This window comes from Amblyomma maculatum, chromosome 10 (assembly GCF_055883805.1).
Source record: "Amblyomma maculatum isolate TAMU_Amacu chromosome 10, ASM5588380v1, whole genome shotgun sequence".
Taxonomy (NCBI): Eukaryota; Metazoa; Arthropoda; class Arachnida; order Ixodida; family Ixodidae; genus Amblyomma; species Amblyomma maculatum.
The window spans coordinates 12,180,571-12,203,660 of record NC_139353.1 but is presented as its reverse complement, the minus strand read 5'-3'; the positions used below and the strand labels follow the sequence as shown (position 1 = coordinate 12,203,660).

Here is a 23,090-nt window from a genome sequence, read left to right as displayed (position 1 = left end):
TTAGTTTAGCTAGTAAGAGAATTGTGAAGAAAAACGTATACGACTCCTTCCACATGATAGTGATGAGAATTTTATATTTATTCTTTTACTTCGTTTATGGTACACGATGTATTCCTTCCAGCGCGTTGTAGGGAAAGGTTTCTTTCGTTTTTAGCACTAGAAATTAAAGTGATAGAACATAGAGTATATAGGCTTATATTTTCCCATGTGCTTCCAAGCAAAGAAAATCATATTTCTTGTTTCTATATAATGTGCACGAATACCTCAATACTCCAAAAGAGCATGATAATCAACGAGTGTCATGGGCAGAAATCATTCCCGGGGTAAAACGTTCGCTTACTTCAGCCTGTTTTCCAGCCTCTAGCTTCGCCACACATTGTTATTGAGCACTGACCAAACAATAACAAAAACCAATCTTCAACCCCGTCATGTAGTGCGTGGATAAAAATATCTGCTTTTGAAAGCAGATTCCCAGTTTCATCACACGCCGCTGTCATGTTCAGGGATGACAGCGTGACTCAAGTTCAGGTTGCGAACAGCTGTGGAATGCCATCAGAAAATAAATTGCAATGTTGCTGCGTGAGGAGAGTCACTTTTTAAAGCGCTTGCAATGATTTAAACAGGATTTCAATTAATCCTTGCATCAGAGGGATAGTCAACGAAATACAAATTACACGGCTACTCAATAAACCTCCGGAAGCGACTTAGATATACCTCTTCCTGTTGTCTGAGGCTAAAATATCAGGTGCAGGTAAGTATGGAAATACAAACTCCGCAAAAAAGACGGGACAAGAAGAACAGAGAGGCACACACGAAGCGCAGAACTTCCAACTGAATTTATTTTTAAGAATCAAGGCACTTATAAAGGCGCTAAACAAGATAATACAAGGATCAAGACGCAAAAACTGCGTAGGTCAGGAACACCGCGTACACGAGTGGTTTAGGGCTGATGAGAAGGAATGATATGGCCATCTAAGAACTGTATCTCCTTGTTTGAAAGTGATAAAGAAGGTGAGCTGACGCAACTCCCGCCCTTTTTGGAAATTAAAAAGGCCTCGATAACTTCTCTTTCTGTTTTTGTTCTAGCTTTTGATAGGAATTTTGTCCGCTCGAGGTAAGGCACACAGCTTTTGCTGTCGCAGCTCTTGCAATGTATGTATGGGCAGTTTTTGCGTCTTGATCCTTGTATTATCTTGTTTAGCGCCTTTATAAGTGCCTTGATTCTTAAAAATAAATTCAGTTGGAAGTTCTGCGCTTCGTGTGTGCCTCTCTGTTCTTCTTGTCCCGTCTTTTTTGCGCAGTTTGTATTTCCTTATGACATGAACCGACTAGCCCAACATCACATTTTACTTCAGGTAAGTATCTTTATGTTCAAGGTGAAATATCTCGAATATTGGTGTTATATTTCCGGGAATATTATTAGAACAAGAAAATGGCATAATAGCAAGCTGCCGGTCCTCTTGGAACAGACCGCCTAGTCGTGGCCAATCCCTCTTATGTATACGCGCCATTTTATTGAGGACAATAACAACGACTACAGGGGGGCTCTCATGTTACTCGGCGGTCTTGGACATCTGGTGGGAGAAGGTGTGGTGAGAAGGATCGAGTGGACTATGCCGCCGCTGAAACGGACCTTTTCGGGCAGTGTGTGCTCGTACGCTCTTATAGCGAGTGCTGACGTAACGAAGGGACATTGAGTAAAGATGGAGTCCGAAGTAAGGCTCCTCCCGCACCCCTAATGTATCGCGGACAATAACGAAGGGACAATACTCCTGTTCTATTTTTTTTGGTGACTGTGATTCAACTACAATATCCTGTGGTGTTCCCGAGATTCCGCTTTATTACCGCCGCCTGTGAATCCTGTCCGACAAGCCCACTGAAGCTTTGGCAAGCCTGTAATGTAATGGTGGTTTTAAACTCTCTTAATAATGTTTATTATCACTATGAAGATTATTAACTGATGTAGGGCAGTACGCGACTGCTCAGTAGCTCTTTGAGGAGTGAAGAAGCTTATTACAACCAATCTTTTAATATCAATCCTCGTCTCAAGGACTTAGGGAAAAATCTACAGAATCAAATTTACAGAATCAAAAATTGCAATCTGAAGTTTAACGATTCAGATAAATTGCAACATTGAACAGGTACCTTCCATGAAGGAGCATCGCGGCATTTCTAGGGTGGAAATCACGTTTTTCATTACAATGAAGCTCATTTTTAAACGCCTGTGTGCAAATATTAAGCTAGGTGCTGTAGAAATCGGCTTCTGCGATCTTTTTTTTTTTTTTTTTTTTTTTCAAAATTCAACAGCAGCTCTTACAGCAGGCGCTGGCACCCGACCGCTGTAAATCTGATAAAGTCAGCTCCTTTCCGTACCATGCACAGGACCAGATCTATGCGGATCGCGGTTTTCGTGTTACACTGCGTTTTTGGTGTTAAAACTGTGACAAACTTGACTATCCACATTTTTTACGTCGAGCAGCATTTATTGAACTTTGATTTTAACAGGCGAAAGCGACAACTACCTTGAATGAAGAAGGGCTGCACAGTATTTGAGTCAGACTTACTTAGGGTCGCTTGCTAATGTAAAGGAGGTGAGGCACAAGACTGAGATTGCTTCATTTTAAAAGGGATAACTAATGGGTCGACAGCACGATCAACTCTCAACAATATGACGACTCAAAAAATAAATTCTGGCTGCCTTCAAAACACACACAGAGTTTTCTAACGCCGAGCAGTCATGCAGTAGAAGCCTAGCGTTGCTAGTGGGTTGTTAAAGGGTCCGCAATACTCGATATCAGGAAATATTCAGCTGCAGGTCTACTGCTCTAGCGCTGCCTGAAGCTGGAGCCAGAACAGATTGTTCAAGGCCTCGCTCGACCTGTCGGGCGGCAGCTGAACGTAGGTGCGGGATTTTGTGAGGTACACAAGCATGGAGCTCATCTCAGACTCCTCCACGTCGTTCTTCTTTATGAACACCATACCGTCGCTGCGGTCGCTCTCAAAAAGGCGATGTTGAGCAAGGCTAAGCTCAAACATGCACCAACGACTGCGGCAGAACTCCCGGCTGAGCACGAACAGTGACACACGGCTTTGCGTTATGGCACGGCAGATGTTTTCGGTGATAGGGAGGCCCGGGATAAAGTCCCGCTCGGCCACGCAAAGCCGGAACCTCATGGGAGCCGATTCCAACTTAGGAAGAAGTTCATCACGCACCCACTCGTTGTCTGACGCGTGGTACGAGAGGAAACCATCCCAGAGAAAACGTCCGGCATGCGTCTGTCTTCGGTATCCTTTCATGGCTACCTTGAGATATAGCAGGCCGTACATACAGTACCATCGGTTGGCGTAAACGGCGTAGCCTACTAATGATCCGATCATGATAGAGAACAGCGTGGGAATACCGTAAACTTGGTAGGGGTCGGGCGGAGAACACTGGTCTTCATTCCATGGCACTTCGAGAACGAGCTTTCCTTCCATCGAGTCAGGCTCTTTGCAGAAAAAGCAGCTGCTACATACGGCAGGGTGTCTCTTCATCATGGAAAGGAGGTTCCCCAATTGGCAGGTCGAACAATCCCAGGGATTCCAGCCGAGGTTCACAAATTTGACGTGCTTTAGGTCATGTAACAAGTCGTCACCTAGTTTGGGCAGCATGTTGTGCTCCAATTGGAGAGCATTCAGAGTACGCATCCGAGAGAAGAGAGGTGGCTTCCACGTCGATATTCGATTATATGCGAGCTGTATTTGTTTAACAGGCACATACTCCACAGGACCAAGTTGTAGTTCTTCAATCAAGTTATGAGAGAGGACAAGCGTGCTCAAGGAAACCAACGTGGAGAATATTTTCGGGCCTTCGAAGCGGGTCACACGGTTATTTTTAAGGTTCAGAACAGCGAGGCTTCTAAGTCCCTTCACGCTTTCTCCGTGCAAGAACTGAATTTTGTTTTCAAGTAGAGACAGAATCCTGAGTCCAAGAAGGCATTCAAAAGGAGACCCTGAGAGCATCGTTATATTGCAGTTCTCTAGCTGGAGACTCTTGAGCAGCGGAAAACCACAGAAAGCACGATTCGGCAACGACATCAGATTAGTGCCCCGCATGATTAACATCTTAGCTGTGCTGTTTTGTCGACAGTTCTTAGGAAAGTATTGGAATTTCACATCACGTGGAACGTCGGTATACGACATATCTAGCGTTTCTAACCGCTTTAAATTAAATATTGCTTTTGGAAATCCAGACAGTTTTGTGCCGACAAACGAGGCTTGCCTGAAATCGGGATTCAGGTCAAAAGCAAATTCAGCGATCGCCTGTATCGGTGTCTGGAAAAAATCGAGGCGTTCGAGATTTCTGAGTCGGGGTATCATATTAAATCCAATGCTGTCAAAGTTGCATTTGTAAAATACAAAGTGTCTTACCGGCATGACGGCGAAAATTCTGAAAAGCTTGACAGGGATCAACGTAACTGTGTCTATGAACGTTATGTTCAGAAACTCAGCTGAGGCAAATGCAATATTCCAGTAGCTGATAAACTCGAATATTTTCTCGATAGTAGGCCCATATGTAAAGTTATGTCTATACCGGTCGACAAAGCCGTAAACGTCGAAGTGGCACCTCCCGTCGGCCAGGCTCACGTTACAAATGCCGGCGGCGACTTGGGGAGGCTTTCGGAAGGTGATGTTTAATGTCATTTGGCGTATGTAAACAAGTAGGGAGTAGGTGCTGAAAGGTCCAAAGTCGCTATCTTCAGTTGTCAGGAACTGGTCGTAGTCGGCAGCCATTTTCAGCGGAAAGTTGTCCCACTTTTTAATTTTGACAGAATGAAGAGAGAGGTTAAAGATACGGTGTTCAGGTTTTATCCCGTCCACGCGTTCATCAGATACGAGTAGCTGTTCCATCGTTAGTATCTCTGGTTTGGTAGGAATGAGCTTCGGCCGAAGCTGCAAACCGACGAGGATTTTACAAATGGCGTTTAGGTGTCCGTTTACAATGGTCACGTTGCAGTGCCGGAAGCGTTGTAGGAGCGTCTTGTAATGAGTCGTCTCGTAATGGTTGAAAGGCGCATTCAAACTACATGCTGCTGTCATTGCCCACGACAGTAAAGCACCGATTCCTAAGTACATCTTGACCTGAAATAAAAGGAATTGAACAGAAATTGGTTTATATTTTTTTGTATATTTGTTATACAGTGTCATGGTACATATTCGAGAGAATTGTTTGCATTGTTATGTCTGATGACAGAAGTGGCATTGTAGCTTCCGCTGGGAACGTGACGGGCTAAGGAGGGCTTTAGTCGTACTCAGGCTACATTCATTTCTGCGCCAAATTACTTAAGGTGCACACTATTGCCTCAGAGTTATATTCACTGGTGTGTATTACAACCTTCACTTATTTAAACCTGTCATCTTGATCGCTAACCCATTTGATAAAAAGAAATATATCTACGTCTTCTCTCTTCGCTACGGGAGGTGCGCGATTAGAATAATTATTGCAAATTTTAAATCTCACAATCCTATGTGTGTTGCATATTTGCAATCAACTGCGCAAAATGGTCAACTAAAATAAGATTTGGGGCGGCAAAAGTGGCAGTTGTAAAATATTGGCATAACACAGAAAACACGCACCATATTTCCAGCAGCGCCGACGGTTCCTGTAGGTGATGCGAACACACTTGCTTTCGAAGCACGCAACCACGATTCGACGGCCTAGACTACAAGCAAGAAGAATGCCAACCGCGAAAAGCGTTCTTTATTGCAGCTCTGAGGAGAAAGGAAAAGGAAGCAGCGCCGGAATCGACCCTGATCTCTTCGCAGAAACAGGAACGAAGTTGTCGGTAGAAACGACTATCGGCACCATGGTCTTTTGATCAGGGGTGTTACTGCTACGATAAGAATGATGGCGTCACTCAGGATGAGCCGGCAGAACATCCGGCCTTGGTGGGGAAAACACCGCAAAAGGACGAAGGACAAGCTGATATATTCACTTGCAATGTAGAGCAACCAGCCTTGGAATACCGGGTACACTTATATTTCAGATTTCAAATTTGGTAAGGGCATCCCCAGGATCTCAATGCTGACATTGACCAACGTTCCGAAATATCAGTGTCTTAGATGACCAGGGATGACTCCGTGAGGGCAAATTGAGTGTATAGCGCCATGTTTACGAGTGCCAAATATGATAGGGTGGCCCCAGGGCCTCATTATGGCTGCTAATCAATTACACCGGTGCGATGGCGCCGTCGCCACTGCTACGAATGGGCGCCTAAGAAATGCGCTCTAAACAATCTAAACCTATTTGCTGCGTAACCTGAGGATACGTTGTTGAACACTCTTGGGTTGTCGCTACTGCCGACTAGTTTAACTATATGATTTGTTAGCGCGGTAGGTGACGTGCCCGTCGGATTATTAATCTTAAAAATATCCTTCATGGTGTAATAAGGCATGCAAATTTTTGCCCTTTCACAACTCCAACAGATGAATGTATGAATTATTCGCAGAAAGATTAAATCACCACTGGAATGAAATGCAATATGCTTTTATATTTTTCATTGAGAAGCCTGAAATTTAGTTCACTGTTTTTATTTCGGTAGTTATGGCAATCAAATACAATACAAGCAGATGACATTACATATTTCATCTAATTATACGTCAGTGAGCAGGAAACGCAAATGCAAATCTGGGCTCAAAGATCGGTACAGATAGCGCATTATAACTAACACATGTTAGATTGGCCTAAATGCGTTTGTAATTTAACCTTCGTCTAGTCAAAATTTTTTTCGACTTTTTTCTATTTATATTTTGCAGGGGATAATCGATATTTGTCCAGAAATACGTTTTTTACCGACTCGATGTGGCTATTGGACAAACATGCAAAACAAGATTTTGCAAGCACTGTAAAATTATACTGATGTCATCCTTGTGCTCGTTCCAGTTTGTTTAAGTATTTTAGAGTTGGCAACAATTTAAAGTGCGTCACACAATTGTACTTTTTCTTCCAACAGACCAAGTTAAGAGTTATCAACATGCTCTAAACCACTCCATAATAATATGCTTGCGCATATTTCGCTCTTCTGACGATAGCAACGTGTTTGATTCGTGGCAACGCGCATATGAGTACGAAATCTCTAAAACCATGCAACTACTCAAAACTGCTATTCAATTTGCCGTAATTCGAAACAGGCGAGGTCAAACTCATTTCGTTGTCACAAACTAGACGTTCCATTACATGGTCTGTTAATACTAAAGCTGTAAACAAGAATAAAGCTTTGCTTTACCTGCATGAAGACAAGGCCTCTAGTTGAAACATTGGCTTGCCTACTATTGCTTCCTCTGGTTAAGAGAGTAGCAAAGTGCATGTTTTACCAAACAGTATGAACCTTTGGAACAATATTGGAAGTGTGTTGGCAATGTCCGCTCCAACGTCGGGTCAGTGCACCATTGCCAATATTGGGCCGATCACTTGTGCAGCTTGGGAAGGTAATGAGGGCCCGCAAGGAAAGGCAAAGACGCCAGTCCTTACTACTCGAGTCTTTGGCGGTGTTGCGTTCCTTATACAAATGAACTGGGAAAAGATCGAGTGCAAGCTTGACGATCTAGTTATGTGGTAAACCATACAGTATTAATTAACGGCACGCGCCATGAAACACGGTTCTGCCAAATTATTTGCCTCATTATATCGCTAGATAAAATAAGCTTGACCTTGAGTTGGGCACAGTTGAGAATATCCATCGCTGGCCAATTTTATTTTGAACCCGTCGCTGTGATGCAGTGGTTAGGGCGCTCGAATTATGTGCGCAAGAATGCATGCAGGATCGAATCCCGGCCTCGGAATCCGTGTTCGATGGAGGCGAGAAGTAACGCGCCCGTGTGCTGTGCGATGTCACCGCATGTTAAATAACCCCAGGTGGTAGAAATTTCCGGAGCACTGTACTGCGACCTCTCTCATAGCCTGAGTCGCTTTAGGACGTTTATATATATATATATATATATATATATATATATATATATATATATATATATATATATATATATATATATATATATATATATATATATATATATATATATATATATATATATATATATATATATATATATATATATATCGATATAGATGTACGGGTACCAACATGTTTAGGAAGTCCTGATACAACTGTTTTCCTTGATACAGTAACCAGATACTTAACCGAAAAATGGGCACGCCAAATTTTTAAGGCAAAAGCAACTCTTAAAAATCCAGTGACAGCGCGATTTCTGGCCGGATAACTAGATACAACAAAGTCCAGTATCACATTACCTAAGCGAATCTGCATCATTGTGCGCAACAAAGGGTTTGTTTGATCGCGCAAAAAAAAAAAAAATCGTGCTAGAACTTTTCTCAGAAACAAGTTCGAAAGACCAAGACCACCCCTTTTCATGGGAATAAACAAATTAGTGCTGCTAGTTAGCTCCCAATTTGAGCTCCAAATAAACGTAATTGATACGTAATACTGCAAATACTGCAAATATTTTATCCGGTTTCTGCAGATTTAAGCAGGAGAATAAAAATGGCAGCAAATACCAACTTTTGGTAATCAAAAACAAATTACAGACACTTGTTCGTGCGAAGAATGAGAGGTCGCGCCCTTTACACCCATCCGCTTTTTTCTTAGTCTTTTGCGTTGTGTCGTTCCACAACTCTCTGCTGCTCTTATAATGCTCTAATGGTACACCCAAGTACTTAGCTTGGATAGTCGTCCACCGCATATTAGCAAAAATTGCCGGTGTATTATCCCGCTCACTGTGCCAGCAACCAATGCTCTTCTCCCAATTGATTCAACACCCTGTCTTTTTGCAGTAGCCGCACGCAACTCAAACGACTTCTTTAACGCTTTCCCGATCTGCGCAAAAAACTGCGATATCGTCCGCTTAAGCCAGTGCTTTTACCTGCGTAGACTGCAGAGTGAACCCGTAGACACGTTCGTAATGCATCAATTATAACAGAAACGGTTCAAGATAAATAGCAAAAAGCAGAAGTGAGAGCGGACAATCTTGCCGTACTGACGAACAGATAGCACACATTCTGATAACTGCTTATTCACAATGATACGTTGCGACACAGTTTTCATACGCCATCCCCACACCTTGTGCTATCACCGAGCCAACATTTACATGCTCTAGTATTGCAAAAAGAAGAAAGAAAGACGCGACCGTAGGAGAACATTGGGGGACGGGATGCATGAATCAAGCGGGAGCAGCGAACCACCGCAGATGACTGCCGGAATACGGCGAGCGACGTTGAGACCGAGGTGGCCGATCCACGAGCGGGGGCTCAGCAGCCGCCGTAGTGATGGGTGTGCGTTTCGAAGTGTTTCTTCAGACGCGAGATGGACTCCTTTATGGACACCTTCTCATGTCGTCTGCTGGAAAGAGGTAGGCACCATGCGGTTTCCTTATTCAAACTAAATAGATAGCTTCAATATCTGTAGCAGCGTTGCGTGTTGCAACTATTAACGTCAGTTGACTTGCTACCAAAACTGATTTATTTGTAGGAAGGGAAAGGCATGGTAACTGTCTCACTTGTTTTCTGTGGACACCGCAACCGCGCCGTAAGGGAAGGGAGGAAGGTGGGAGTGAAGGTGGAAAGAGAGAAAGAGGAGCCGTAGTGGAGGGCTACGGAGTAATTTCGACCACCTGGGGATCTTTAACGTGCGCTGACATCGCACAGCACACGGACGCCTCTTCGTTTCGCCTCCATCGAAACGCAGCCGCCGAGGTCGGAATCGAACCCGGGTACTCCGGCACAGTAGTCGGGCGTCTTACCACTGCACCACCCCGGCGGAGCACTTGCTACCAAGAAACGCCAATACCAATTAAGAAGACTATGGCTCGAAAATGAACTAGATATAATAGCCGTACAGGAGAGTAAAGCCGAAAGTCAGGAATAGACTGATCGTATGGTGTAGCCCTTTACAACGCGCTACATCTGCCATTTGTCTGGCACGTCCGGTGGGTGTGCTTTGTTTATCGAAATTCGTTGGGGATTGGGGTGCAAAGTGTAACAGTTTGTCAAAGTGGCCGTTCACTTGTAGTTGACTATTCATATTGTTCTTTGCTTTGGAGACTGATATGTGTGTATTCCCCCAGCAAGGAGAGCGAACGCATCGAGTTTTTTGAACGACTTGAGCAATATGTGTGCTGTGAGCGTTTATTTTGCTCTTGGGTGATTTTAATTGCGTATGTAAAGCAGAGGAAAGGGTTACAAAAAAAAAAAAAAAAACCTGCTCTTGACAAAAGTGGGTGTCTGTTGAATTCTATCATTCAAGAAAATGGGTTAGATGGTGTTGCACTTTCCTGAAGTGCGGTTCCGGACAGATTAGACGAATAGGTGTGGCTGCAGCTAGTTTACTGCGTCCATCGCACATTCTGGGATTTGTTTTGAGATTCTGATCATGCTATCACGGCGATATTGAAACGTACTGGGGAGACAATCGATCCATGGCGTGCACTTTCGTAGGACATCTGTTCCGTCCCAGAGTGTACTTCACCCATGCCAATTGTTGCCCGTGTGGCTGGTGACAAGAGAGAGAGAAAACTTTATTTCAAAAAGAAAAAGAAAAGAGAAAGGAAAAAAGAAAAAAAAAGGGGGGGGGGGGCAGTGAGTGGAGTCTTCATTTCAAGACCCCAGTGGCCTGGGCTGCCGCTCTTGCCTGAGTTACCAGCCTACGCTGGGTCTTTGGATCATAGCATTGCAGAGTGGCCTCCCACTGCGCCTCCTTAACGTAAAGCCTTAACGTAAACCAAAGTAGTCGCGCTGCATCCCAAGGAGCTTAGTTCTCTAAGGATGACGTCGTGGGAGACTTTGTCGAAGACACCTTTCAAATCAGGGGCCATGATGCAGTGTGTTCCTCGCCTCGTGTGATGCTCTGAAAAGCTGTTTTGGGCAGGGGGATAGAGCGAAATAGCTTTATTGAAGATAATGGGCTACCGCACCTCCGTTTCGCCCCTATACAGGGGTGAACTGCAGTACCCAGCTAACAAGAGGTTCCTGTGTCATTTTCTTCACCTTGAACAGCAGTTGATTCCGGTTCACTTAGGAGGCAGCTGACAGGAGAATGAGAGGTGGAGGCTTGACCTCACATCCCGATAAAGTGTGACCCTGGGTTGCCATTTTCAGGTAGGAAAAACGAGCCTTGCGTGGAGAGGCTTATCCGGAAAATGATCATGAGGGAAGGGGAGATGTCATTATCTTCTATAAAGGTTTTGAGGCGTGTTTGAATTATTCATTCATATTTGTGCGCGTGTGTGCCTAGCGGTCTTTACATAATATGGTGGCATGTGAAGACATTAACACTGTCGCTTCGCACACCAAAAAAAAAAACAAAAAAAAAAAAAAAAAACAGAGCTAATGCGTCCCTCCAATTTTGTTTTGGGGCCAATTTTCTCACTTCCTCCGCGGCTTTGTAATGGGTTCACAGATAAGGGAATGTTATAGTCCTTTTAATTTCCCCAGACCCACTTTTCTCGACGATGTTCAGAACCCCACCGACGATTCACCTAGTAGCTTGAAGCGCGTCTCTGATAGCTGCACGAACTGCTCATGTAGCAAAATTTATTGCAGCCCACAATAGCAGAATATGTTTGAGTGCTTCACTTTGTCAAAGAAAGCATAGTCTCGAAAACTACTGTGGTGTTCGATATTGCAGTTTCGATTGAAACCGGCCGCGGTGGCGCAACGGGTAAGACGCGCTTCGGCTACTGAACCAGAGTTGCCAGGTTCGAGCCCGACCACGGTGGTAGAGGTTTGGTGGAGGCGAAATGCAATCCCGGTCATTGTGGCCGATTTTCGATGAAGGCGAAAAGCAAGGCTCCCGTGTGCAGTACGATGTCAGTGGAAGTTAATCACGGACAGTCGAAATTTTCGGAGCCCTCACTACGGCGTCTCTCATAGCCTTAGTAAGCTTTAGGGCTATAAATCCCATAAAATGAAACCAAATTTGTCCGTGTGCTGTGCGATATCAGCGCACGTCAGGATGCCGAGGTGGTTGAAATTTATTCCGGTCTTCCACTGCAGTACCTCTTTCTCTATCCTTCTTTCACTGCCATCATCTTCTCCTCTCTTACTGCGGAATCGACATGTGCCGAGAATTGGGAAAGAGTTGTCTCTCTTGATGGGGCTGGTACAGGTGGGTCACCGCCGCTTGCGGCGGGGGCAAGCCTGGCACCGAAGTTTTATCGCTTCTAGGCCATCATTGCACACGCCACCGCTGGTGGTGGACGACGGCTGATGTTGCGGCGCGCGTCTTTCTTTCCCCCTTCCTTTTCTTTCTTATCTATATTCTCTTCTATCCGCACGAGGCAGCGGAGGTGGCTCAACTACAGAGCCAGTAGCAGGCCCGTGCATTTTCCTTTCTTTCTTCCTACAGCCACAACAACTGGGACAATTACTGAGTCTTTCCTCTGCTATAATAAATTCAAATTTATTTAAGTGGCGATAAAAGAGGCACTTTGGATTTGGATAAACGTTTTTCAAATTAGTGATTTATGTTTGGATTGCGTTTAGACTACATTATTTTATAATATATCTTGAAATTCTCCGAAACTTCGCTCCATTCAACGTGTGTGGCGAAATAAAAAAAATCAAGATGTATATATCAAAAAGAAACCTTACTTACCTTAGCTCACTCTAAATAACATCTCAAGGCAGCAGTGTGAAGAGCTTCGGGACGATTCGCACTGCGTTCAGAGTAGGAACATGAAGATCGGTTTATAGCCCGTTTGAAAAAGCAGCGGCCGCGTAGCACAAAGATAAATCACAACCCCAGTATGAAGTGAGTCTTGAAAAGGTCATCCTAATGGTTCACAGGTGAGTAAATACTCTGTCGGTGGCGTATTTATCAAAGGCCATTTTATGGAAGGTTTCTGCTTAAGTTTACCTACCTGAGGTTCAGTAATGTAAAGGCGAAGTAACAAAGCACGCATGCGTCGTTTACTGACTTCGGGTGTTCACGTAGAAATCAACTAATTAGAGGGCTCCGCCTAATAGAGAACGGTCCATGGCCATACCTGTTGATGACACTCCCGCCTGTTTATCGCTACAGCATAACCTCACCGCGGTGGCTCCGTGGATAAGGCGCGGGCGCAACTGAACCGGAATACCCTTGTTTGAATCCGATTGCCGGCGGCTGCATTTTGTTGGAGCTGAAACAAGAGCAGTCCGTGGGCTCTGCGATGTCAGTGCGCGTTAAAGATCCTCAGGTGATGCGAATTACTCCCCAGCCCTCCACTACGGCACCGGTTTCTTTCCACTTTCACTCAAACGTTCCTTCCTTCTATTACGGTGTGGTTTAAGAGTCCACGAAGTGTGACAGGTATTGCGCCTATCCTTTCCTATAAACGTCCCCTTTAACCCTACCGAATTAACTCGATTTCCGTAGGAGGTTCAGACTTCCGCTGCGCGATGACCGCCGGACACCATTTTTTTTTATTTATAGTGTTTAAAGTTCTCATGACACTCAGACTGCAAGAGACGTCGTAGTGAAGGGCTCCGCGAATTCGACCATCTGGGGATCTTTAACGTGTACTGACATCCCACAGCACACGGGCGCCTTGCTTTCCGCCTCCTTCGAAAAGCGGCTACCATGATCGGTAGTCGATCCCGCATCCTTGAGTACAGCAGTCGAGCGCCCAATCACCGCCGCGCTGTTATTCATCATGAATCATCCCCATCGCACAAAGGTGAGTTTATTGTCGGTGAGTTGCCCACGCTCCACAGGGCGGAGACGTTGTTAGTTTTAATGCTGTACATTCTCCCAAAAAACTCGACGCCGCACCGGCGGCGTCTCGATGGTGGTGGTGGGGGTAAAATATTAAATGAAAATGTTTAGGAGGTTGTAGCGGTGGTTGGAGTCCTCAGTTCGAAACCCCATTTGCCTAGGTTGCTGTCCGCGCTATTTCGACGAGTTCTTTTTGATCCCTTGCGTCCCAGCTGGTCAGTGCTGCTTCCCACCCCGCTTGCGTTAGCTGGTTATTAATAGTGATATTCTGACTTCGCTGGCATGCCCACACCATATGGTACAGGTCCGCCTTCTCTCTGCAGAATTTGCATTATGAGTCAAATGACTGTGGATATATTGTGAGGATAACCGATGGTCGCTTAGGGTAACAAACTGCATTCCAAGGGAAGGAAAGCGTAGCCGCCCCCTGCTACGCTTTCCTTCCCTTGGAATGCAAGCGTAGCAGGGGGCGGCAGAAAGTTAGGTGGGCGGATGAGATTAAGAAGTTCGCAGGGGTCAAGTGGATGCAGCTAGCACAGAACCGGGTTAAGTGGAGAAATATGGGAGAGGCCTTCGCCCTGCAGTGGGTATAATCAGGCTGATGCTGATGATGATGATGATGATGATGATGATGTTGCGTGTAGTCTTCGTGGGTTGTTAAAAGTGTTCGTCTGTAGGTTGCGAAGTTGTGCCTCCTCCCCTTTGTCTAGTGTCGTTGCCGGTGGAGAGTAGACCTGGCGAGATAATCTTACGTGCTGAAGTATTTCAGTGTAAGTTAGCAATGGTTCCACGAGATCGTATTGGTTGCCCTGTGACCTGGTATCCATACTGTTTATGCGTGGGTTGGTAGCCACTGGTGTAATTATCTTGCAGGATTTTAACTCCTAGCTGTGCAATCCTGCCCCTGAGGTAATTTCGATATGCTGTCTCTGAATGTGTAAGAATGTATTCTGAGGTAGTGTGTGTTGCAGCTGGGGCCATCGCCACTTCTACCGCAGCCAGTGTGTTTTGGCTGGGCGATATTAGTCCATCCCACGACCTACTGTATAATGGGCGACCTGCGCGTGCGCCGCCTCCCCAGCGCCGGAGGTTTGCTTTTGCTTGTGCTGTTTTTTTTAGTTCTCCAAAACGTCACTGTTGAGAGTGGCGCTGTAACTCACCCCCACGACGAGACGCGTCGACCGGCTACGGAGCGCGAAGATTGAACACGCGTGGGCCGTCGATATACGGGCTGGAGCGGCCGCAAAGCTCGGTGCCGGCGAGTTTATTTTAAGTAGGCACTAAATAACTTAACCGGAGGCAGTTTTGACGTGCCCTGTGCCTGTGGGTGGCGGTGGATACCTACGCGTTTGCGGCACCATTACGCGTACTATGGTCTACTGTTGCGTGCCGCTCTGCAAGTCGAGCGGGCGAACATCGACAGGGACCTTAGAGAGGTACGAAATCAGTGGCTCAAGAACATCTCGCGGCAAGCCAAACTTAAGCTATGAAGCTGCACCAGCTTTTAAACATGCTTATAAGATCGCCTTATTCGAGCATTCCGGGCGACGGCGTCCGTTGTGATAGCGAGATCATTTTAGAAGGAAATGGTTGCGATCATCAACCGATGCTGTAAAAGTAGAGTTTCCGTTGTCTTCAGTGGTGTCCGCAAAGTACATTTCTGGTATGGCACTACTTGCTTTTCAGTGTCAGGGAAACAGCAGCACAGTGTGTAGCCTGCATTTTAAGCAGGAGGACCAACAATTTTGCGAATGGAAAAGTGGCATATTTATACGTGCACCTCAAGCATGACACTTATCGCAAAATAACCGCTGAGAACCCAACACGAGGAAGCCAGGCGGCAACATCAGGATACCAGACAAGATATTTCTAACCCAAGCAGATAAACTAATAGAAACGGAGAAAAAAAAAATCGAAACGGAAGGCAGGCCAACCCTTAGCAAAAGCAGTGTGGACCATTCGTAGCAACAGCAAAGCAAGACATAAGAAGCAAACCACTGTCCAGACCCTAAAAAACGAAAAAAAAAAAATTCGAGAAAACATGTAGCAAAAGCAGAGTAAAAAAGGTGAAGCAAAAGCAGTCACGGAAACCCAGAAAAACCTAAACCAACAACAAAAGACGAACGTAGCAAAAGCAAAGTCAAACAAAAGAAGCAAAAGCAGTCAGAAATCTAAACCACCAACAAAACATGATCTTAGCAAAAGCAGAATCAAACAAAAGACGCAAAATCGGTCAAACCTAAAACAACAATAGCAAAAGACGCTCGTAGCAAAGGCAGAGTCAAACGACACCTAACCAAACAACAGAAGCTAGGTCACTAAAATATCCAGGGCTTAAAAGTCTGTCAGTATATAACGTGACGTTATGTGGTTAGGTGTGCTGTTAATTCATTTCTTCGTTCGTTTGACTCTGCCTTTGCTACGATCGTTTTTGTTGTTGTGTTTAGGTTTCTGACTGCTTTTGCTTCCCTTTTTGACTATATTGCTTTTGCTACGATTGTTTTTTTTTTAAGGTTTTTTGACTGCTTTGCTTCATTTGTTTGACTCTGCTTGAGCTACGAGTGTTCTTGTTGGTTTAGGTTTCTGACTGCTTTTGCATTTTTTGTTTGACTTGCTACGATCGATCGTCTTTATTTTTTCGAACTTGTTGTTGGTTTATGTTTTTGTCTGCATGCTTTTGCTTCTTTTTTGTTTGACTCTGCTTTTGCTACGATCGTCTTTTAATTGGTGGTGGTGGTTTAGGTTTCTGACTGCTTTTGCCTCTGACTGATATGCTTTTGCTATGTTCGTCTTTTGTTGTCGGTTTGGGGTTTTTTAGGCTTCTGACTGCTTTTGCTTCACCTTTTTGACTCTGCTTTTGCTACGATTGTTTTCTCGTTGTTTTTTTTTTCTTTCGTTTTCGTGTCTATAGTGTGTTGCGCCGCCGTTAATTTTCACTACAGTTTGTGTTCACAAGCTTATTATGCGCATGACGAGAAACGGAAGGGGGAAACGCCGTGCACGCATATTCGGCAAATATTTAATTGCACTGGACACAGCCTGCCTGCGCAGATATCAAATACGGAGGAACGAACGTGCACGGGAGGGAGACTGGCAGTCTGCTCCAACTGGGCTACTATACGACACCAACTGAAGAAACGCAACCGCGTCCGTCGAAATTACGACGACGGCTGCATCGAAGATGTTTCTGGGGCTCTTACTCCCAATATTGCCACTCTCATTTCACTGGCTCACGCCTTTATCTTGCCGCAGCTATCGCTCATGAGAAATAATGGTGCCACAAATCCTCCCGCGGAACTCTGCGCCGCTCGCTTGCAGGCACAGCCGGAGCGCGTGAAACGCTGCTCTGGGGGTGAGCTTTGGCGCCATCTACCGGCTGTTTCGGTCCCTACTCAGCGGTCACGTGGTATTTCTTCGGCCGCGCGCTCCCGTAGAGAGTGGCGCGATGCGCAGGTCGCCCATTCGTGGTCCATCCACTGTTTGATTTTGGTGCACTACCGCAACGGCCGCCATTCCCCGCTCAGGACCAGTAGCATCGCCATAGAACACGCCCTCGCGGCCGCCATAGTACCTTTTTATAGCTTCAGCTCGTGCTTGTCGTCTTGGCTGGTGAAAATCGGGATGCATATTCCTCGGCAATGGAATCCCCTTGAATGGTCCTCTCCATGAGGCTGGGATGTCGCTTGTAGAGTCTAGATGCCGTGGGAAATTGATGTTAAAGTCGTTCAATACTTGTTGGCCAGTCAGAGTCGTGGAGAGTCATGGAGAGTCGTACCACCTGCGCCGTGAGGTGTGCCTCTATCAGCTCGTCTACTATGTTGTAGACGCCCAGTCGTAAAAGTCGTAAGAGGGAGGCCCAGGACCTTCTTGTAGGCTGTTCTGTATATGACGTAGAGGTTCTTGATGTCAAACTTCTTGAGACGGAGGTAGGGCGTGAGACGATGCGCAGGGATGCGAGAAGATACTCTCCGACTGGTGCAGGCTTGTGTCGTGAGCGTTTCGATGAAGGCGAAACGAAAATGCGTCCTTGTTGTTGTGGCTGTAGGATGAAGGAAAAGAAAATGCACTGACCTGCTACTGGCTCTGTAGCTGAGCCACCTCCGCTGCCTCGTGCGGACAGAATAGAAAAAAATTTGGAGGACGCTTAAGCTTCGCCTTCAAGGGTGGAACGCGATAGCGTTATTGCACCTCGTCGAGAAAACTTACTAAACGCAAGGGTATTGGGGCATCCTCGCACCGGTACCCGCGCGGCCCGAAGGGGAGAAGCGGGTGAGCGAAGATAGTGATCTAAAGAAAGGAAAGACGCTTGATTCTACAACCTGTGAGGGTGCACGGCGAAACGTCAGGGGCGAGTGGCGCGCCACATGTCGGGGCAGCGCCGCACATTGTGAGGAGGGGTTCTTCTGTGTTTGCCGCAAGATGTCTCTGCATGTGCGCAGGGCGCAGAAGAAATGTAGCGGAAACGTACTTCGCTACTCGTGTAACTGCGACTTCTGTAAGTAACATGCTCATAATTACCGATATACACTGCAGTATAACGTTCTACGGCATGTTTCTAAGGCAACACCGCATTCACTAGACGCGCTTTTGTACCGCTTTCAAGAATCGAACTCGTGGCTGAGTGGTAGCGTCTCCGTCGCACACTCCGGAGACCCTGGTTCGATTTCCACCCAGCCCATCTTGGAACTTGCTTTTCATTTATGAAGTGCATGTTTATTAATGAAGTGCATGCCGGGATTTATCGCTCACTGGACGCCGACGACACCGGCTTTTCTGCGACACGAGCTCCTTAACGCTACCGCGTTAATAGAGAAGAAAGAAAAGGAAAGGGAAAGAAAGACGTGCGCCGCAATAACTGCCGTCGTCCACCATCGAAGCGATGACGGGTGCAATGACGGCCTACAACACATAAAAATTCGGTGCCAGGCTAGCCCCCGCCGCAAGCGGCGCTGACCTCACGTGATTGATTGTTTTATAGGAAGGGAAATGTGCGGTAACTGTCTCACTTGTTTTTTGTGGACACCTCAACCGTCCGTAGGGGAAGGGAGGAAGGTGGGAGAGAAAGGAGAAATACAGAAAGAGGAGCCGTAGTGGAGGGCTACGGAGTAATTTCGACCACCTGGGGATCTTTAACGTGCGTTGACATCGCACGCACACGACGCCTCTTCGTTTCGCCTCCATCGAAACGCAGCCGCTGAGGTCGGGTTCGAGCCCGGGTACTCCGGCACAGTAGTCGGGCATCTTACCACTGCGCCACCCCGGCGGGGCGTGGCGCTGACCTACCTGCCCCAGCCCCATCTAAAAGAGGCGTCCGTGTGCTGTACGATGTCAGTGCGCGTTAAATATCCCCAGGTGGCCAAAATAACTCGGTAGCCCTCCACTACGGCTCCACGTTCTCGCTTTCCACTTTCACTCCCACCCCTTTCTTCCACGGCGTGGATCAGGGGTCCGGCCTACAACAGATAAAAATTCGGTGGCAGGCTACCCCCGCTGCAAGCGGCGGTGACCTACCTGCCCCAGCCCCATCTGAGAGAGGCGTCCGTGTACTGTACGATGTCAGTGCACGTTAAATATCCCCACGTGGTTGAAATTACTCTGTAGCCCTCCACTACGGCTCCACGTTCGCTCTTTCCACTTTCAGTATATTCCGCGAACTTAGTTAAACCGTTTGTATTTTTTAGACCCTTAGTTGTACTGTTGGAATTCTTCAAGACCACGTTAATCTGAAATTTAACCCTGAACAATATATTACTTACGTCACGCATCGGCTGCCGAGGAGAGGAGTGAAGACGGTAGTCTACGGAACGAGGTTCTTAGGGGGGTGCAGAGGAAATACGTAATGTCTGTCAATCCTTGGTAGACACTTGAACCGCGCCGTAAGGGAAGGGAGGAAGGAGCGAGTGAAAATTTCAACCACATGAGGATCTTTAGCCCCCACTAACATCATCTCCATAACAAGAGTGGCACGTGTGGGCGCCGGATTGGGTGGGCCAGCCACAGCAGAGAGCGGACGCTACATTCAGAGGGCCGCTGCTATTTCCCGGAGCCCTCCACTATGACAGCTTTCTTCTTTGAATGCTTCCTTTCTCCATTCTTTTACGGAATGGTCCAGGTATCACCAAGAAGTGTGACAGCAACTGCGTGTTTTGTTCCTCTTAGACCAATTAAAATTTTACTAATAAACATCGAAACCATGGACGTTTACTACGGTGATCCTGGAGCTCTGTTTGTAATCATTACTGCGGAAAGAAATCAGTATATTGAACATTGAAACCAGCCTTCTGTCTTATATCCAACGCTGCTTAACCGAATGTCAAGCTATAGCTCGACATTCAGTTCAGCATCGTTGGACCCTTCTAGTGTTTTATACAAGCAATACCCAAGTTGCCGTCCACAGCGACTGTCCCTTTCAGACGGCCGGAGCACCAACCGGATGAAATGCGCAGTGAAGTGATGGGATTATACGCAACCGTGAGACAGACTTGCTGTGTGCTTGTCGTGAGTGCAGAGGAAATAATATTCTGGAGGACCCAACGTGGGCGAGTGCTGCTTCCATCCCATAACTGTTTTGACTCCGCGGACAGACCCATGCGTCTTCGAAAAGTTTGAAGTGTCATCTGTTATGCCACAGCTCGAAAGAAAATTGTATAGCGTTGATTTGACACAAAATCGTAACAAGGAATTTATAACTCATCAGGATATTCTTCCAACTCCTTTTTTAGGCAAGTGTGAATATGTTTTTGCCTAAGAATCCCTGCAGTCACGCACAACTTACAATCTATTGCTTTAGCCAGTGAAAATAACTATAGGCGGGATCTTAGCCCTCACACTGGACATGAACGACTGAAAGGCGGTGGTCTTCACAGTTTATCAACCCGTTTATAAAATCTGACTGTTTTTTCTATTTCATATTAACAGTAGCAACTCCTCCGACAGAGACCTCTTGTCCAAAAAAAGGGCAAGGATGTAATACCAGTGCGGCCTCTTCGCCGTTTGTGCGACGCATGACTTGTCTCGAGCTTGTAACGCAAGTTACCGTGTATATATTTTCACATGTCTTCTACCACATCGCGTCACCCATCATGATCCCGTTTCTTCTTCTCTTACCCTTCCCCAGTGCCCAGTGGCAGGCCAATTTTTTTATTATTACTGACTTTGCCTTGCCATGGGGCAGGTACAAAATGTATTGGCAGGCCAGATAGTAATTATTCCGGCTAACCTCTCTTCCTTTCCAATCAATAAGCACACCTAGTCTAATTAACAGTAGCTTAAGATTTCGAACAGGGGTCATCTAACGAACGAGAGGAATGCAGCTTACATAACCCAAATTCATGCAGTGAATAAAAAATTCAGAGAGCACTGCAGAAGCGGCACTGAAGAAATGCTATAAGCCTCAGCGTTGCTGCTGTACACGGTATATCGCTCGCCCCTTGTAGAGCTTTTGCTAGCAAGGCGGGGGCTCATGGTTGATTGGTTGGTTGGTTCACAGGAAGGGAAAGGCGCAGTATCTGTCACACTTGCTCTGTGGACACCTGAACCGCGCCGTAAGAGAAGGGAGGAAGGTGGGAGTGAAAGTGGAAGGAGAGAAAGGGGAACCGTAGTGGAGGTCTACGGAGTAATTTCGACCACCTGGGGATCTTTAACGTGCTCTGACATAGTGGAAATTTATTTCCTTTGGCGGGAGTCTGTTGCAGTGCTATATAATTATAACTGGTTTACTGGAAAGGAAAGGGGTAGTACCTGTAACAATTTCTCCGGAAAGTTTGTTTGGATAATTGGTTCACAGGAAGGGAACGGCGCGGTACCTGTCAGATTTGTTTCTACGGGCACAGGAATTCGTTTTGGGGTCCCATTGAGTCCACACGACGGCGACCGGATTTTCGCGTTATGGTGCTAGAAAGCTTCCGCTTTAAAATAGGAAATCTTAAATCTAGCTCATTTTCGGTTCAGTATTTTCATGAACACGTGTTATTTTTTGAACACAGTTAAAATGAGTCACCTGGTAATGAACGATTGGCTAAATAATCTTTAATGGCTATTGAAGGTTTTTGTTAAACTATAAAGCTTGTGTAACTGCGTCAGAAATGAGCGGAGGGACTTCATATTGTTTTATTCTCGAAACACGTTTGGCGCTATTTCACACCCACTTCTTTTCTGCTTCCTTGTTTTTTTTTTTTATATTCAAACATCTGGCTTGCACACCCTTTCAATAGCCTGACATCCATCTATGCTCTGTGTGCCAGTATTATAATGAAAAATGCATTTTAATATGAAAAAGCCTACTCACCTTTGTTCCTTGCCGTAAATAGATGACGATTCAAATTTAAAACAGCATAAATAATGAATTCTTGCTAAAGGAGTTGTCATAGTAATAACTGTCAAAATGTCGATCGAGATGTTATGGAATTCACATGTAGACTGAGTGTATACTAAAGGTTGTCGAGCACGCTTAATTGCGATGAGAACAATGCGGCATGTTCACGAACAAATAAGAAGAAAGCAGCTGTAGGGTGCTTTGCTAGATCCCTAAAAAATTACAGGATTGCACTTAGCTTCGCTTAAGAGCTTAATTGCGAAAGCCTTTCCTCCTTCTCCACTTCTTCCTCTTCTGTCTACCTATTCTCTCCTTCCTCTTCTGTCTACCTTTTCTCTCCTTCCTCTGTCTGTACTGTTTGTGTACTCGTTATAATCTCATTACTTTCTTTTCTTTGGCTTCGTTGTCAGAACGTATTGCGACGTCCTTACTGGGGAAATTATGTGGACGTTAGAACCTAAGGCGACGACTCGCTGACACATCTCTTGGAATATCGCCGATTCTCGCTGAAACATCTCGCGGAATCTCGCGGACACATCGCGCAGATTTGAGATGTCGCCAAGAACCTAGAAAAGCTCTGGACTTAAAATGGGGATCTTTTGTATTGCACCCTGTCCATGCCCATCAAGCGCTAGTTTACAAACTGGAGAAAATTTGCGACATCACAGCTAAGTTCCTCTTTGTCGCTGCTAGCAAAAATCTTTGGGAAGCGGAAAATTATTTTGAACTGAGTTTTGCTGAAGCAGTGAAGTGGGATAGCCTGACGGCCCCTGCAGGTGATCTCCGCAATCATCTTTCCCATGTAAAACAACACCACAGAACAAGATATCGTGACTTTATTATCTGGTGTATATTTGCACACACATTTTATGCATTTCACGTTCACGATCTTGGATGTAGCGAGGAAGTCCCTGATGGCTATGTGCTTTATTGCCGGCGAAGTGGCCCTGGTGGTCCCGGCAATGGAGGCAGTGGACGGTTAATTGGTGAGCCTGGTCCCAGAGGCCGCTTAAGCGCCCCTGGAGAGCCTG

The 23,090-nt window shown here is 45.9% G+C and overlaps 2 protein-coding genes across 5 annotated transcripts in view; both read right to left on the bottom strand.

Annotated features, from left to right (window-relative positions):
- The window catches only part of LOC146175611 (uncharacterized), a 143,021-nt gene extending 136,683 nt beyond the window's left edge, over window positions 1–6,338 (bottom strand). For 3 of the 4 annotated variants that reach the window (XM_084582007.1, XM_084582005.1, XM_084582006.1), the window contains exon 1: window positions 5,617–6,338. Coding sequence is in view for 1 of the 4 variants with exons in the window: in XM_084582004.1 (XP_084438130.1) it covers window positions 2,818–5,121; window positions 5,617–5,619 (2,307 nt within the window). In the remaining 3 variants the exon portion in view is untranslated. Of the gene's footprint in view, window positions 1–1,277; window positions 5,122–5,616 lie in introns of those variants that run through there. The other variant, XM_084582004.1, reaches the window with a different exon arrangement.
- A 16,539-nt stretch (window positions 6,339–22,877) lies between these two features.
- Window positions 22,878–23,090, bottom strand: part of LOC146175610 (uncharacterized) — a 7,998-nt gene continuing 7,785 nt past the window's right edge. Inside the window, exon 3 of the mRNA XM_084582003.1 lies at window positions 22,878–23,090. This exon is cut by the window's right edge and continues 214 nt beyond it. Coding sequence (XP_084438129.1) covers window positions 22,987–23,090 — 104 coding nt within the window. The 3' untranslated portion in view covers window positions 22,878–22,986.